Source organism: Oryzias latipes, chromosome 24 (genome assembly GCF_053564925.1).
Source record: "Oryzias latipes strain Hd-rR chromosome 24, Olatipes_Hd-rR_3.1".
Lineage (NCBI taxonomy): Eukaryota > Metazoa > Chordata > Actinopteri > Beloniformes > Adrianichthyidae > Oryzias > Oryzias latipes.
Window position 1 is genome coordinate 17,233,241 of NC_136260.1, and position 17,786 is coordinate 17,251,026.

General features: G+C 39.0%; 2 protein-coding genes across 3 annotated transcripts in view; both read right to left on the bottom strand.

Annotated features, from left to right (window-relative positions):
• The window catches only part of nhsl1b (NHS-like 1b), an 81,843-nt gene extending 74,044 nt beyond the window's left edge, over positions 1-7,799 (bottom strand). For both annotated transcript variants that reach the window (XM_023953322.2, XM_023953319.2), the window contains exon 1: positions 7,111-7,799. In XM_023953322.2, the coding sequence (XP_023809090.1) occupies positions 7,111-7,432 (322 nt within the window). In that variant the 5' untranslated portion in view covers positions 7,433-7,799. The remainder of the gene's footprint in view (positions 1-7,110) is intronic.
• A 1,301-nt stretch (positions 7,800-9,100) lies between these two features.
• On the bottom strand, positions 9,101-15,692 carry acbd3 (acyl-Coenzyme A binding domain containing 3). Its single transcript, XM_004083587.5, has 8 exons — positions 15,353-15,692; positions 14,038-14,179; positions 13,735-13,875; positions 12,510-12,668; positions 12,192-12,366; positions 11,631-11,877; positions 11,101-11,388; positions 9,101-11,008 (listed from the first exon to the last, which is right to left on the bottom strand). The coding sequence occupies exons 1-8, from the start codon at positions 15,624-15,626 to the stop codon at positions 10,794-10,796; spliced, it is 1,641 nt and encodes a 546-aa protein (XP_004083635.1). The 5' UTR covers positions 15,627-15,692; the 3' UTR covers positions 9,101-10,793.
• Positions 15,693-17,786: the final 2,094 nt, after the last annotated feature.

Sequence of the window (17,786 nt, forward strand, 5' to 3'; positions counted from 1 at the left end):
TTGACAGAGAAGTGATCGAAACATAAAAAAAAATCTTGCTTTGCTTTTCCGTTTTTTCCAGACACTTTCTTTGCCTTTCCCAAATAAAAACCCAGATTTGCTCCATATTAGATGAAAGCAAAAATGTTTCAAACTTTTGTCATTAAAGAATTATGATAAAATTAGGCCTGCACAATATACCGCAAATTTATCGTTATCGCAATATCCAGCTCTGCAATATGCATATCGCAAAAGACGGCGAATATCGCAATAAATCGCAAACCCAAAATGTGTTAAAACAATCTTCTAGCAGCTTGAAGCATTTAACGAATCAAATAAATCCCTTTATGCTTTGACCAATCAGATGGACGCCTTCCCATTGTTGACCAATCAGATGGAGGCCTATTATGTTAACCCTGGTCCTGAAGAGCCTCAACCCTGCCTGTTTTCCAGCTCTCCTTAACCAGCTTGCTGTTGATTGGCTGACTCAAGTGATTTCACATCCTGATTGACTGAACACACCGGATTTTGGTTATCATTGTCGAGCAGTCTAGGGAGAATTGGAAAACAGACAGGGTTGAGGCTCTTGAGGACCAGGGTTAGCCACCCTGACGTTTGTCCCCCATGTCGATGAAGGTCATTTGGAGTATAATTTTTAAACTGTTGCAATGAAATGGGAATGATGTTTTTGTTTTATTTTTCTATTTGTTTATTTACCGCAAATTTATCGTTATCGCAATATTGATCACTAATATCGCATCTCGCAAGTTTTCCTCATATCGTGCAGCCCTAATAAAAATGTAAAATATATTTATAAAAACTGTCGCCCGTTTAACAAACACATAATGTCAATAGGAAATCCTACTAAATTCCTGAATTGAAATGTCCAAAGAAATTGCACAAAGATTTCCAATAAAAACAAATTAGGTGAGTTCCAGAAAGTCTCAGCATCTCCTCTAAGGCAGAAGTTAAATCTTGTTCATCTCATCACTGGCTTCCTCCAGCCAGAACTACCTGATCCTTACACCACCAGTTTAAAGAGGTTTTCAGTGGATGTAGAACGGAGAAATAGAAAGAAAGTTGCCGTGTTTACTTTAAAATCTGTTTTTATAACATCTATAGAAACTATGGAGTCTCCTAAGCCTCAAAACTGATTGAGTTCAGCTCACCAAAGGTAGAAAGCAGCTGAAGAGAAAAGTGAACAAAGCATGAACTGTAAACAGTTCATCAGCAGAAACTGGATTGAGCTAAAATTGTGATCAACTCAACATACATTATGCACAAACCAAGACAACGGTGCACACATGCACGACTCTAAAAATAAACCTCTTCCTAATAACTTTACAGAGTTAAATGATATTTTTCAAATCAGCCTCTGATTGGGTCAAATTATGCAGAAATTGCTTGCTGGAGAGTAGAAATGTCTGAGACGAGAACAGGAAATGTGATGACTGGCAGGCAAGGATAAAAGTTACAGCCTGCTGAGGGAAAAGTGGGTTCGAGAATTGAAAAAAAATTCAACAATAGATTCCCCTGTACGTACACAGAGTCCTGAGAGACGGCAGCTGCACTCACAATCAGATGCAACACAGAGCCGAACCTTCAAAAATATCTCCCATTATTTCTTTCCGTCCTTCCAGGCTGCTTTGTCTCTAATGGGAGCAGGTCAGCCTCCAGAACCGGGCCAGGCGCTGTGAAAACCCCCTCTGTGGGAACCAGTTTGTGGATGCTGACTGCATAATGACTGCTCTCTCTGTGAATGGAGTGAGCACCGTTGGAGTAAATGAGACAGGGGCTCGGTGCCGCTGCGCCCCAAACATGAAGAGAGAAGTTAAAGAAGGTTCTCCAAGCGTGACTGAAAACGGATCAACCTGGAACTTGATCAAGGTATTCAGCGCCAACGTTCTCCACAAACGTCTTTCAGCACCAGAGGAGCACAAGTTCCCACACATACACATAGCAGCACACCCTAAACATTCAACAGATTAAATATCATAACGACTACAGAAATATCTATGAGGGGTGTGGGTATGGTCACCATACACAGTTTATTTTTGTAGGATAAAATATCCTATTGACATTAGTGGGTCAGCTGGAAACTCATTGTTTTTTCTCTGCGCGAGTATCTGTTTTAATACCCAGCTGATGCCTGACAGGAGAGCCCCAAGTCTCCCACAATTCCAATTAACCTTCACAAGTTTGACCTACTTTTAGCACTAAAATAACACACTTCTAGTTTGCTCCGCATTTAGCGTCTGAGACTTAAGCTCGAGACGTAGTTAAAGCCACCTTTTGTATATCTTGACACGCCTTCTGTCCACTCCAGACTCAAAGCTTAGGTGGGTTGGAAGGAGAAGACGGCGCACATTTTTAGAGGCAAGAGGTAAGATAACTGTCAAAAGGAAACGTATGCACACCGACAAAGTGGTGGAAATACCAGAATAAATGTGGAAAATTTTGAATTCAAATAAAGACTAAAGATGGAAAATAATGGTTAGTAATATGGGCATTTGGATGGCACCAAGAGTCTGCAGACATTTCTACAACTCTAATGGATCGCTCCAATATTGCTCTGCATTTTTGTTGCTCCGATAATGTGAGGGGCAGTAAACTAGTAGTAGAGCTTGTCAACAGATGGGTGACGAGAAATGGGGGCGGGCTTACTCAGAGTCAACAACAAAATTCTGATGAACTCCTGCCGCTCTACAGAAACTATGTCCTAGAAAACGACACCGTTTTTTGGATTTTGGCTAAAAACTGCATAATCGTATTTAAAAGACCACTGGGAACACTTTGAAAACAGATCCAAAGATGATTGGAGTGGGACTGAAAACCAGTCGGGGGATTTTTTCCCCCCAACCCTGGTCCTCAGGGTACACCGTCCTGTATATTGTCAGTGCTCAAACACATCTACCATTGAGGATTGTCATTGTCAGGCTTCTGCAGAGGCAACATGGAAAACATGCAGGACAGTGTGCTCTGAGGACCAGGGATGGGAAACACTGCTGTAAACCATTCAGGTTTAGAGAAATATTGGCCCAAAGAAGTACATCCCAGACTATACAGACTTTCACATTTTAAAAACCATAAGATCACTGTTGGATCTCTTCAATCCATAGCATTTTTGGAACGACCTGACCAAATTGTCTCGAATTTGCAGAATCTATTGTTGGGTCATTGTAGTCTCCAAACTGCTCTTCAAGCATCTGCTAACTGCACATACTGCCCGGTACCAGAAATCCTTCCTGCCAAATACTATAACCCTGTTCAATAATTCACAATGCAGAAGATAACCTTTGCACATTTTTTTTTTTTTTTTTTCCTCTTTTCTTTATTTTGCACATTTCTTTTGCACATCTCTTTACCTGCACTGTTATGTAAATAGCTCTTTAAATTATACCACATTTTCCTTGTTCTCTTTTTTATTTTTATTTATATTATTCTTACTCTTTTTTTCCTGTCAGTTGTTATGGTAACGAACAAATTTCCCACGTGTGGGATCAATAAAGTATTTCTGATTCTGATTCTGATTCTGATTCAAACCAGGACTGTTTGATCTGGATCAGAGATTTGTTCTTCTGGAGAAGTCTGAAAGCTCATTTTAACTGAAGTGCAGTTTACTGCTGTGTGAATGCAAATAAACTATACAGGAAACTAAAGGGCAAAGCAAAAATGGAGTGGTGTTAGAAAAGTTCAAATCCAAGCAAGTTTCAGGGGTTCAAATCCAGTCCCTTCCTGCTGCTGTTTACCTGGGATGAGATGTGTTCTGTCAAAACTAAAGACATTTGGGTGGAAAAAAGGAGGATTGGAGATGATTACAACTAACAAAATATATCAGTTGGGCGTGCACAACAAATCGCAAATTTATCGTTATCGCAGTTTTAAGCAGTGAAATAAGGATAACGCAAAAAAACGGCGAAAATTGCAATAAATAGTAACCTTAAATGTGCTAAAACAATCTTTTGGCAGCCTGAAGTATTTAACAAATTAAATAAGTCCATTTATGCATTTGACCAATCGGATGGAACCCTTTTATTTTAGAAACTTGCCTCCCATGTAGACCAGGGTCATTTGGAGTGTAATTTAAGTTATATTATTTAAATTAAATAACATATTCTCTTATTTAAATTAAACTGTTGCAGTGAAATGAAAAATAAGGCTTTTGGTTGTTTTGCTTTTTGTTCATGTACCGCAAGTTATATCGTCATCGCAATATTGATCACTAATATCGCAAATCGTAAGTTTTCCTCATATGGTGCAGCCCTAATATCAGTCATAAGAGATCTTTAAGAGTCATATAATTTTTTTTCCCATTTTTCCTTTTTTTGCGCCTGATGCCTGATCCCCAGAGCTGTTGTAACAATAGAATTTCCCTACCACAGGATCAATAACGGTTTTTTTTTTAAATCATTTAAAAGCCCCACCCCATCCAAAAAACAAGGAGAAACCATTTGAATTCAACATTTAAAACAGGTTACTAAGTAAAGTGGATCAAAAACTGTAAGTCACGATCGTTTCAAGATATCCAACTGTACATAAAAATAAAAAAAACACATTCTGCAAAGTGTTCTGCTACATTAAATATCTGTTTTTTTATACATTTCACAATAAAGTTGCAAACAACTTGGGTGTGTCCAACTTTTTCTCCAATTTTTGCTAACATCATCACATCTAAATCAAGATGACTGCAGCCACATGAGAGAAAACATTCAAATCCACTGTTTTAAAAGAACTAGGTCATGTGACAACTTTTAATATCCATCTTTTAATCTTATAGACATATAGTGTGACATTCTCCAGGTAACTGGGTCTGAAAAGTGCAGTGTGAAACCAAGCCAAATACAGGTGCGACATTTCTTAGCAATCTCGTCCACATTAACAGAGCCTATTCTTGTCCTAACCATCTGATATTGATGCCAAGCACTAGTTGGTTATTTCTGGTGTCTGTGTTTTTATAGTCTACTCTCCTGAACGATCCACATACACAACCTGTAAAGACTTTTCAAGTTTATTTCACAGCAAGTCCTCTCTTAAGTCCAACCTCTGACATTCTTTAAAAACTGCAGGGATGCAGCTTAATTCTTGCAGTCAATTCTGAACTTTTGGCTTATATGTAATAGAAATTAATAACAAACAAAAGGTGATGTGAAGTGCTGTTCCAGCTCTGATCTAGGACTTTAGAACAAGGGGCTGTAAACCTTTAACACAAAGAGCTACAACCCAGTAGGAGCCACACAGTCTTACTTCACCCTTTAATAAAATAAGACACCGTTTTAGATTTATGTTATTGTAGGATGAATATAAAACAAACTATTGTTTTTTGGAAAAAACAAAACATAAATATAAAGAGAAAGTAGCCTTTTTGTCTAAATATGAACTGATTATTACTCCTGACAGAGGTTCATATGACTTCCTTTCAAAATAAGACATTCTATATCATATAGGACCATCTCAATGCAGAAAATGTATTATTGGGTAAGTAAAATATATATATATATATATATATATATATATATATATATATATATATATATATATATATATATATATATATATATATATATATATATATATATATGTTTTACAGTCTGTGGTGCATCTGAGCCAGAAATATGTAAATCTAACAAACAAAAATTGAATCAGAGCTATTAAGGAACTCTTACAGGACATTTCAGACCATAATCCACACTTAGAATACTTGAATTAAAAAAAAAGTAACAGAAAATCCACCTTAAGTATGAATTCTGGTTATGCTAACTGATCTCCAAAGAACTCCCTGTGGTACAAGGCGCCCAAAACCAGTCTAATTGTTTTAGTGCGACTTTGGTAAACTAAGAAGCCCCACCCCTTGATGGATTGTTGTCACATTTTTAAAATAAAAACATTTTATTTTTCTTCAACCAGAGTCACAATGGAGGGGTCAAAGAGCCACGTGTGGATCCAGAGCCTCAGGTTGCAGACGCCTGCTTTAGACAAACCCACATATGTGCCTTAATGCAGTAAATCTCCTTTGCCAGCACCTTTAAGCAAACTCTGATGACTCTGAGCTGATGGGCAGATACCAGACATGCACACACTTCTGGCAGCCTCTCAGCACAAAGGAGCCCCCTCTTGTTGCCCCTCACCAGTAATCCGAGCCACCTTCTGAGCTGGGGCTGCACTCACAGTAGTGGAAGACGACAGAACGGCCAGCTGCTGCAAAACATTTACAAGCAAACTCTAAGCTGCTGAAATGATGTAACGCGGCACACTCGCCACAGCTGGGACGGCCATCAAACGCCAACACAAGATTAGTTCTCAGGGAGGGTCTGGGGTAAAACCTTTCAATACATGCCGAGGGTTTTTGAAGCACATCGAGTTAAAAAAGTAACTTTCATTCAAATATCGAAACAGCGCCCCAGGCGGTTCCGTTTGGTGCCTTTGAAGCATTTTTAAAATGAGTAAAAGCATCCAAGGGCAGGTGTTTCTGCACGCTGAGTGAGCTGGAGTCAAGTAGGTTTTTTTTGCTTGTGGATACGCCACATTCCTGTCGGCTCCCACGCCTCACCTCCAAATTATGGCTGACAAATGACTCGAGAAGTTATAGATTACTGAAGAAGAAGAGCCAGGATGCTTGATAATTAGGCTTCTTCATTGGTCCATAATTCCCTAATACACAGTTCAGGGACGCTCTGAGAAATCCAGGCTGGTCTTCTGGGTCAGGTGTGTTTCAAAACACCTCAGAGGTAAACAGTCCCCCAAAAACTACAGAGTTTGATAGGACGATCTGCTAAATGTTGACATCCCATGAGATAAGATGACAGCATTCAGTGCAGCCTCAGGCACAACAGTGTGAGTCAATGCCTGAGTTAATGTGTAACCATCACGTAAGCAGGCACATTAAAAAACACAATTGATTTTCCATCTGTGTCTCTGTTTAAATGATTAGAAATTGCATATTTACTGGACTTTTAGTATTAAATGGGATATAAATAAATGCAGATTTAGAGGATCTTCACTAGTGGTTAGTAGTTTTATTAGCTATTTAAATCCCAAAACATTGAAAAGAGTATTTTTATTCCAGGTTTATAGTTTGGTCCTAAATAGAAGCTAGAAAGTTCAATTAAAGGTCTAGAGGGAGGGAAAACTCACGGATTTTGACTTTCTTGGGGTCCAGTCTGCAGACTTCATCCTGCAGAAATTGCAGGCGCCCCTGGATCCTGCAGGATCTCCTGAAGACCGCTCCTGCCTCCACCTCGATGCCCAGGAAGATGTCGCTGGCATGCCGGGAAAGGTCTGAAAGTTGGTGGATCAAGCCGGTCAAAGTGTGACAGCTAACTTCGTCCAAGGAGGAGAAGAGAACCAGCCGTCGGGTTTTGCGTTTGCCCGGTTCTTCTTCCCTCGCTTTCCAGCCGTACCTCGCCGATAACCGACTCACTCGGCGGGGTTCAACAGTCCTCTGATGGAAGGGCATTTTCAAAAACTCATATTACTACCAGGGCGGCGGACAAAAAGTATTCACGGGTTCGGGAACCCTCCGCTTTAAAACAAAGGTTGCGTTCCTGCTCTGTGGTTCCTCAGCCCGGCGATGTTTCCTGAAGCAGCAGACCGGAGCAGCTGAGCCCCGGAGACGTTGCCTCCCATCGTCTATTCAAATTCGAGCAGACAGTGCAGGCTGGAGGGACAAAAACGCCAGGAACAAGTGTGGGAAAGTGCAGAGGAAAACCCGGAAATACTATAACCACCTGTGGAAACTGGAGCGGGAGCCGGTTACCTGCTCCGAGCGGACGGAAGGAAAACAAGAAACGGAGTTTAAATAGGAAAATACTACGGAAGACCCCGAGGGTCAAGAGAGAGAAATAAACTTTATTCAAATAAATGTAACTTAAAAGCGTTATTTATTAGTTCATCACTAAATTAACCCTTATTCTATTTATTTAGTCAGGATTTATTAAAATAACACGTGACACATGAATATACAAAATAAAAGAATTTTGGTATTTTTTATCCTTCTATAATTTAGCCAAAAATTACATCTATTAGTTTCTAAATAGACGTTTTAAAAAATATTGTTTGAATGGTTTAAATTGAATCAAATGAGTTTTTATGCATGATAAACGTGTGTCAGATGTTTCCAAGTGGATATGTTTAGTTATATGTGTATATGTGGGTTTCTGGAACTAATTACGTACTTATTAAAGAGGAAACAAGACTATAATACATAGAGGGCCTAATGCATTTGGTCTAAGGCATGGGGGTGAGAATCTATAATGCCTTTACTTCTTCTCACTGCCTTTTTGGTGTTTCTTTATTTTCATTTGTATTTTACAAAAAAAGTAAAGTTGTCAAATATAGGTTGATGTACATCAAAAACACAAGGCCCCTATTTTTTAGTTTGAGTTCCCTTTATGAATCCCAAACTTTCAAAATATGTTTTGTTTTAAAAACAAATAAAACTAATCTCCTTGGCAAACAGAAACATGATATTTTAGTGATGCATAACTTTTTTCACTACCTTTTTATGACAGAAGAACCAACAAGGGTGTTTTCATATTTGCACTGTCACCATTACCTTCACCTTTGGATAAACAGTGAGTCGGGAAATCGGTTTGCCCTCTACTGTCTGACATCATATTTTTCCAATTGTCAGTTTCCTCCAGTTCTGTTCCACCATGACAGCAGCAGTTTGAAGGGTTGCTCAACAGATTAGATTCAAGAACTGATGTGGGTGGACACTCATGGCCCCCCCATCTGACTGTAATGACACCCCCACACCATGTGATTCATTAAAAAAAAAAAAAGGAGAGGAAAGCTCTCTCTCAGTTACACATGAGTAACATCCGCACTTGTAAATGTGTTTGACAGGAAAGCTGCAGGAAAACCCCAAATGCGGCAGGAAAAAGTGCTGTCAAGGCCTTCATGTTCAGTCAAAATAAATGATTGCTTTGGAAAATACCTAATATCCTCTCGCAACTTATCAGTGGCAACGGAAAAATTAATAATACAACATTTTTGAGTAAACGATATTAGTAAAAAAAGTAAAATGTAATAGTTCTCCTGCAGCTTAACTCTCTCTTTAAATATAGCTTTAGATAAATGTGTGCAGATGAAGCCAAAACAAAAAAATGAGCAAACAAAGCAGTTGTATAGATGAAGTTTAATCAAGATTAAATATATGCCCAAAGAGATCTTCCAACTTAAAGAGACAAAAACAATTTAAAAAGAAAAGAACTTCTGTAATTTCTAGAGCCAAACTTCAAGTCATTAAAGACTTGAATCTGGGCCACAACTGAACTCTGTATCCTCTTACTATACAGTGCATTGATATGCAACACCAGCCTGTTTCCACATTTTAAAACCCATTTATAAACTCATTTGAAGAATTACAAACATACAAAAGTCAAGCAAAACAAACCACTTAAAGAAAACACGAGTGGACAGGAATGATGCTGAAAATTAATTTGACAATTACTAAACGCGACTTGTTCCTGCTTTTTCTCAACTTTGCTGCAAAAATGCAAAGGAAGTGAGGGAAACATGTCTTTTAAACACCAGATGAATACATTCCCCATGAAACCAATGTCCTTCAGAGAGCAAATTACAAGAACAGTTGAGCCTGAAACAGAAGAACGCCACAGCGACTGTCAGCCAAAAACACAAGGTCAGAATTATCTCAACTTTATTCACAACAGAGAGGATGACGAGTCACGACGGTGTGACGGAAAACCATGAACTCCTGAACCCTGCACAGACGTAACAGTGTCATGACCTGCAAAATGTGGAAGGTTAGGGGATTTTTTTTTTTGTTTTTTTAATCGGCACTTTTGTGGAAGTTATAATGCAGTCAAAGCGAAACACACAAAAGTGAAAAACTAAAAGTCACTGAAGGTTTAATGGTTATTTTTGTGAACCAAGAAATGGACTGAAACAAATCTGGACAAAAATAAAAATCTCCAGGGTTTTTTTTCTTCTCTATTCCATATACTGAGATCCTTTGTGGTTACTACCATACTTTATCACATGCATGTTACTTTGATTTTGAACACCATGTGACTTAATTTCTTCTTAATTATTCTTCACAACTTTAGGAAACACTATCAAGTCATTAAGGTGAGAAACAGGCTGTTGAATGAGTCCTTCTGCTGCTCAGTAATTCTTTCACATCTTCATTTATGTAAGATGGCAAATGAATACAGTAACACACTCCTGTTTAACAACAAAAAAAGAAGATTTAGGTTGTGTACAGTGTTTTCAATGTGCAGAAATAATCTGTGTAAAAGGCATAGTGTTATTATGAAGGACATTTGCACTACGGCTGGATTCTCGACATCCTCTGCATTTTTTTACGGGGCGATCAGCCACCAGTTCCTTACAACAGGAAACACCGATTCCTGCCAAGTTTCCACACTGTGGTCACCGGTCAGGCGGTGCAGGCGTGGCATCGAGGCCAAGGCGATGGCCCGGCCGCTCGCCGGCTAAAAGCCCGGGAGGGCGAGTAGTTGAATACAAATTAACAGCATATCCGTTCAGCTCGGAGATAACGAATGCTGCAAAGACAGGAAGTGATTTCACAACAGGAACGCACACTTCTTTTTAGGTTTGATGACGGGATGTAGCATAAGTGAAAATTGGAGAAACACGCACACACCCAGACGCATACAGGAGGAGCATATTCGCTGATGAATGGGCTCCAGTTTTGTCTCTTTGTCCCCCTCTGGTGGTTTTTGCCCAGAACAGATCACTTCGTCATTCTCTCGCACACAAACACCTTCACACATATATCTCCATTTGCACGTACACACTCTCCTTGGATCTCCCACTGTCTGTATTCAGGCTTATCTGGTGTAGTAGACTCGGTAGTAAACACTCTTGGAGCGCCAGAGTGAATAGGAGTTGTCAAATTTGAGCAGGTACACTCCACGGCCGGGGTACTGGTGGCTGCCAGCGTACACCTCTTCATGACAGTCCCGCCGGTACACTGGCACAATCTCATCCACCTGGGGCTTCCCTGCTTCCTTCTTTGCCTTCTCCTCTTCAGTGGGAGGATCCCCTACGACCACAAACAAAGCATGGCATAAAAAAGACGACAACAAATCTCATACGAACCCTTCCCCCTTAGTAGACTCAAGCAGTGAAGCTCACCATCTTCATCTTCGTCCTCATCGCTGGACTCTGACACGTGAACGCTGACCGAAGCAGAGGCAGAGTCCGTCCACTCAAAGAATACCCCAAAGCCGATGTCATAATAGTCTGTGGCAAACTCCCAGAACAAGTAGGACCCCTGTTCGTGGGTAGGAACGCGCACCGTCACCACCTCACCACGTCCCACCGTGATCACGCTGTCTGCATCCTGCCGGATTTTCTCCTTGAAGTCTTTGATCTGCGGCCGTGTCCACATGGAGGGAGCTGCTATCACAGGTGGGGAGTCCGCTGTGATCAAATGACGAAGACAGTGTATGTTACAAAAATGATCTTATATTACTTCCTGTATGTTCTGAATCTATTTATTTGTCTGTAACCGAGTGAAACTTTAACCAGCAGGTTGGTATTCTTCTTTTTTTGTCCTTCCTGCTCTCCAGCTCATGTCACAAGTTTCAGGTTTGTGTTGATGTGCAACCCGTCTCTCTACCCTGTAGCCATTGATTTTTTTTTCTTAAACAATGATTACCAACCTAATAAAGGCCCGTTCTCTGACACCTCCTCAGCAGGCTCGGGCTCTGGCTCCTGATCCAAGCTCTCCGAGTACGAGTCTGACTGGCCTCCATTGACCGTTGGAGCCTCCTCACTTGACAGTGGCAAGGAAGAACACAGCGGTCCTGCTGTTGAGGCCGCGATCGGATCTCTGACATTAAAGCTGCTTGATTGTAGGGAACCCTGCAGAACCGAGTCCGTCTGATGCTGCTGCCTCATTAGGGCCGCCTAATGAAAAGAAGAGAGATTAACCTCGAAAGTCCTCTCTAGTGTTGGAACACATGTTTCTTCCTAACACACACAGTTACTACTGTGTATATGTTGAGGTAGCTCACAGATGAAGCAAAACTGATACAAATAAAATAAAATAAAAAATCTTCATTATTAATAAGCTTTTTGTTGAATATTGCATTTTGAGTTCCCTCACCTTTTTTTTAACTGAATATTAGAAAACATTTTGATAAAGCTAAATAGAGGTGAAATAGTTTTCAGTATTTTCTCTTTAACAAAAGGAATGTAGAAATCTCTGCTGCCCAGCCTACCTGCTGCTGTGCCAACTGGACTTGGTAGAGCTGCTGCATATACTGTTGGTAGTGCTGCTCTTGAAGCTGGCGGATCAGACTGATCTGCTGCTCGGGGTTGTTGGGGTACTGCTGTGCAGCATACTGCTGGAACTGCACTGCTGTCTGAGCGTTCAATGCCGCCATTATCTGTTGTCTGGTTAAAGTTACACACATGTTAGATTCAATCATTTATTTCTTCACTAAATGTTTTCGCCTAAAGGAGGCGGACAAAGAGGACAAAGTCATCAAAACTGAAAAGTTCTCAGTCACTTTAAGCAACAACAAAATCAGACTTACTTCTGCTGTTCAATACGCAGCCTCTCTTCCTCTGCCAATCTCTGCTCCTCTTCTTCTCGTCTCAACCTTTCCTCCTCTTCAAACCTCCGTCTCTCCTCCTCCTGCCTCTGTCGCTCTCTCTCCTCTTCCTCACGCCTAAGTCGCTCCTCCTCTTCCCTCCTAAGACAACAAAATAAATACAGATTTAAAAAAATGGGGATTCAATTCTGCAGAAGAAATTTTAATCTATTAAACCATCGCTGTTCATTTATAAAGTTTTATCTAAAAATCATAATGCATCAGATGTTTGCAAATGCAATCTCGACAGAAGTTTCTTTTAGTGCCGCAAAATAATGATTAACAAAACAAAAAAGAAAATCATTAAAGAGGGGCAGATGTCAATTACAATAGTAACATATTAAGAAGAGAAAAACAGTAGACAAAGTTTGTTTCCCTGTATGAGGTTGAACAGGTAAAAAAAAAAAAAAAAAAAAAATGGTGGTAGAGTTTTGATGAAATGCAGGCAACCATACAGGGAACCATGACTTAAGATTTAAATGGAGAGGATCAGCCTTTCACCGCCCATGCTGGGTTTGTTTGGTGCCAACTTGTGAAAAACGAACAAAGACTTTTATGCACTTTGGGTTTTTTTTAAGGCCACATTAAATGCAAAATGGATTCAAATAGCCATCTGAATAATTAAAGTCTGTAATGGCCAAACCGTGGTTAAGAAAGTCTACATTAAAAGGTGCAAAAAAAAAAAAAAAAAAAAAGAATAAAAACAAGCTTTGCACATTGTGAGACAACTAAAATCTTGTTTTATGGACAGCCCTCACCCTCTAAATTTTAAGTAAAGATGAATTTCGTTTTCTTTCCATTGATGACAAAGACGTGTTTGAGTGTGTGGGTGGGGGTGGGGGTGTTTGTCTGTGTGTGTGTGTGTTTGTGTGTGTGTTGGGTGTGGGGTGTGGGTTAGAAATGAAATCATGGGTAGACTTGACAGAAGAGCCAGTATACTTCTTCCTGCCTCATCACACTAAAGAGATGTTGTCGAGGTCAACGGAGTAAACAAACCAAGGCTTCAACTCTGCGGCTCAAAATGAATGAAATTGGTGATGCCAGAGTTTATCGATCCAGTGCATATGTATGTCTATGCGGTGGGACTGTGCATAAACATCTCCAGAAAAGCTTTAATAAACAAAAACAATTTAGGATTCGTAACATGATATAAAGCCAAGCTTGTTACCTTTTCCTCTCCTGCTCCTCCTTTTCAATTTTGTGTGAAGTGACATAAGGAGCAAAGAGGTTACAGCACTTGTTGAGTAGTTTAACAAACTCGATCATAGCTTCCTCTTTTTCCATGTTACCCAGAGAAGCCCACTCTTTCCTGCAGACAAAACAAAGATTATAATAGACATCGTTTTCATCAACGGATGAGATAAACAGTTGGATATCTAAACGTTTTAAGAGCTTTTAAACAGTTTTAGGTTTCAATTTTACCTCTATGCACAAACACAGACACATTAATCAATAGGTTTTGTTGGATTACCTTCGGTCGTTGCCTAGGACATCAAAAAAGCCGACCTCAGGCGAGGCATCTGGATTATAAGGGCCAAGCAACACCTGTTTGTGCAGAGCCACCAGCCGAAGCTTTTCTTCATATGTTGGGTGGAAAGCCTTCCCGTCTTTGTCTGAAAGAGGCAATATGGGGGGGGTTAAAGTCAAAAGTTATGTTTTTCTACAAGAAGAAACTGAAAAACTTTTAAACAATAAAAAAGGAGAGCAGTGATCTTGATATTTTTGGGTAAGACTAGGCCTGCACAATATACCGCAAATTTATCGTTATTGCGAAATCAAGCCGTGCAATATGCATACCGCAAAAGACTGCAAAAATCGCAATAAATGATTACCTTAAATGTGCTAAAACAAACTCATGGCAGCTTGAAATATTGAACAAATGAAAGAAATCCCTTTATGCATTTAACCAATCAGAAGGACCCGTTTACGTTTTTGATGAATAAGATGAGCCCTTTTATGTTTGATGTTTGCCTCCTGGGTCGACAAGGGTCATTTGGAGTATAATTCTTAAACTGTTGCAGTGAAATGGAAATTATGTTTTTGTTTTTTTTTGCTATTTGTTTATATACCGCAATTTATATCGTTATCGCAATATTAATTACCAATATCGCATATCGCGAGTTTTCCTCATATCGTGCAGCCCTAGGTAAGACAAAGCAAAATTATTGTATATAACAGTTAAGACAACCGACAGTAACTAATACAATGCATTAAATACAACTAGAAGTGCCAAACTCAAACCTGCTAGCAGTTATCACAACCAATCTTCTCCCTAAAACCTGTCAAACAGCTCAACAGTTAAGATTTCTCACATTTATGACTGCTGTTTGTCCAGCAAAATGTGTAAATAAAGTTATGCAAAAAAACACAAATACAAACACCTTCATCCTCATCCAGACATACAAAGCAAACATACAAATTGTAGAGAACATGGGAGGGGCCTTCTGGATTCAGACAAACTTAATTCCACCGCTTTCCAATATGGTGAAACAAACCCGCCTTGACGTTGATTTTATCGCATAAATCTTGGAAAACAAGCTAAGAGATTAAAGCTCCTCATCAGCTTCGAGGACCAGCCAATACCAAAAATTGCTATTTTTCCATACATGTTTGTTAGCAACTGATTAGCAAGGAAGCTAACACACTGAAGCTGACAACAATCCTGACAGCTAGCCGCTAACATGCTAACAAACCAGAGGTCAGTTGTCCTAAATAAAACCCTAAAAAGGGGAAAAATAAAGGTTCCTTTGAGTTAAATAGTCTCACTTGTTATCAATTAAACATACCTTTGAAAAATTTTAGGGCCATTCCGTACAGCTCCTGCAAAGAAAAGCTCCATTTCCTTTCAATCGCCTCTTTGGCAGTCTCCTCATCTTGATCTTCGCCATCGACACCTGGCTTGTTATCCGCCTCTGGCTCGGGGTAGGCAGGGTCCGGCGCCTCGCCTTGGCTCTGGTCGCCCTCCGGATCTGGGCTGAGGGTGAGGCCATCGATGGAAACTTCGAGCCGGCTGGACGTAGCGCTGTCGAGGTCGCCGCTCTGAACCTCTGTCGCCATCATGTACACTGTCAGCTGAAGCGGCCACGTACCTACTTCCGCTTAGGTTTGGCGGAAGTTACGTTTTTCCCCCTACCTAAAAGTGGTGACGATTAAATTCACATTATTAGCCTCAAATACTCGTCATTAAAAAATATATACCAACTTTACATGTTTTAAAATTGTTTTAAATGAAAAATCAGAAGGATTATGATTTTTTTTTTTACTCACAAAATTGTTTTTATACTTTAACAATGTACACGTGTTCCTGTGTGTTCAGGTTGGACTGGTTATGTGTAGAAGCCTAAAAATTGTATTGATCATAACTTATCACAAAATGCTATAAAATCTAACCTTAGTAGTTTTTTTTCCCTGATTTAGATTTTGGGATGTGTTGGTCTTTTAATTGCTTACATTTGTAAGGGAAAGCATATTTGTGGGTTGAGCATTCAGCTATTTATGTTGGTTGTGTCAATAAAATAAAGTCCAATTTTCTCTTCCAATGCCATATTTTTATATATTGCTGTTGCACCACAGGCTCCTTTATGTTTGTCAAAGATTTGGCAGATTTCTCATAGCGGACATAATCACTTCTTACTGTTAATTGGAAGTGTATGTTCACCACAAATGTTGCAGCATTTCAATGAATAAATTAAAGGTTTTCTATCATCATTGACATTATTACAACTAAAAAATAACTATAAAACGTCTTTTCTTACTTTTTGAGTTACATTTATGTATAGGTTTTGAGTATTATCCAACTAATTTGTTCAATAAAAAAACAATTCGAGGTTTAAACTGGACCAATGCTCTATTATTTACCGATTATAGAAATCGAAAGTAATGTAGGCAAATGCAAGTGATGTAAATAAATACTAAGACTATGGTCTCAATGGAGATTACAAATCTCAACGGCAAAAGAAACATTACAAAAAGTTCCCTATGATGAAATCTGAAGACTAGAAAAAAAACAAAAAGTAGGCAAGTATACAATAAATAAAATAAATCAAAATACAAGTCTAGTAGGAAAAAATGACATCCAAACTTAAGTGAGAATAATAATAGACCATGAAACTCAAATGAAACCCAAAAATGAAAGGATAAACATTAAAAAGATGTAAAAGTGTCTTTAGAAAAAACAGAACGAGACAGAAATAACTAGTATAAAAAAAGAAAATATATATTTTAACAGTTTTAAATCATGATGAATAGCTATTGTTGCAAAATTTGACATTTGGCTTTTCTTTCATTGATTTTGACAGATTTTCAGTGTCAAAGTGCCTCTGAGCAAGACACTAAACACTTATCAGTTTGCATGTAAGATGCTTTGCAAAGTATTATCCAAATAAGACCACTTTTAATATTACAAATGAAACAAAGAATCTTGCTTTCTGTCAAACATACATATAATATATGATATATATATTATTATATATAAGATATATAATATAAAGATATAACAAATCGTGCACCTTTGCACTGATCACACTCCTGTGTTACAGGAAGCTCAATTAAACACATTCATGTTTCCTGAATCCTTTTCAAATACACAAAGTCCACAGTCAAATGAAAGGCCCATAAGACCGTTGTCAGTGTCACATATCTATGCAAACTTGTGAAGATTTTTTGTCATCTGTCTGTGGGAAAATCTTTTCAGGCAGAGTTAAACCATACAGGCTGCTGAATCTTTAAAGGGGTGATGTTTTATTTTTTATTTTTTTCCTTCATGATCCACAGCACTCTGTCACTGACCAATATATAGCAGGAAATTCAACACCAGGATTTTAGCATAGCAATCAGGGTTTTGCTGGCAGGCAATACTCAATTAGGACCCCCAGACAGAGCAGCTTCTCAACTGTGAATGCACTAACCAACAAGCACATCTTACCTGAGTAAAGATCCAAGTGTCAAAAGTGCAGAGATCAATAAACGCAGAGTTGTTGTGAAAAGATGCAGCATTTTCTCAAACTCAACAGACAACTGGCAAAGACAATTCACTTTCATGTGAGGTCTTTTCAAAATCAAACAAAGAAATCTCTCTATGTGGCCAAAAACCTAAATCAAAATATAGATGTGCTTTAAAAAAAATCATTCAATTTGATTAATATAAAAAGTTTTAATATATTTCCAAACACATGAAATAGGTAACTGTCTAAATTGTCATTGATCCCCTTTGATCCACTC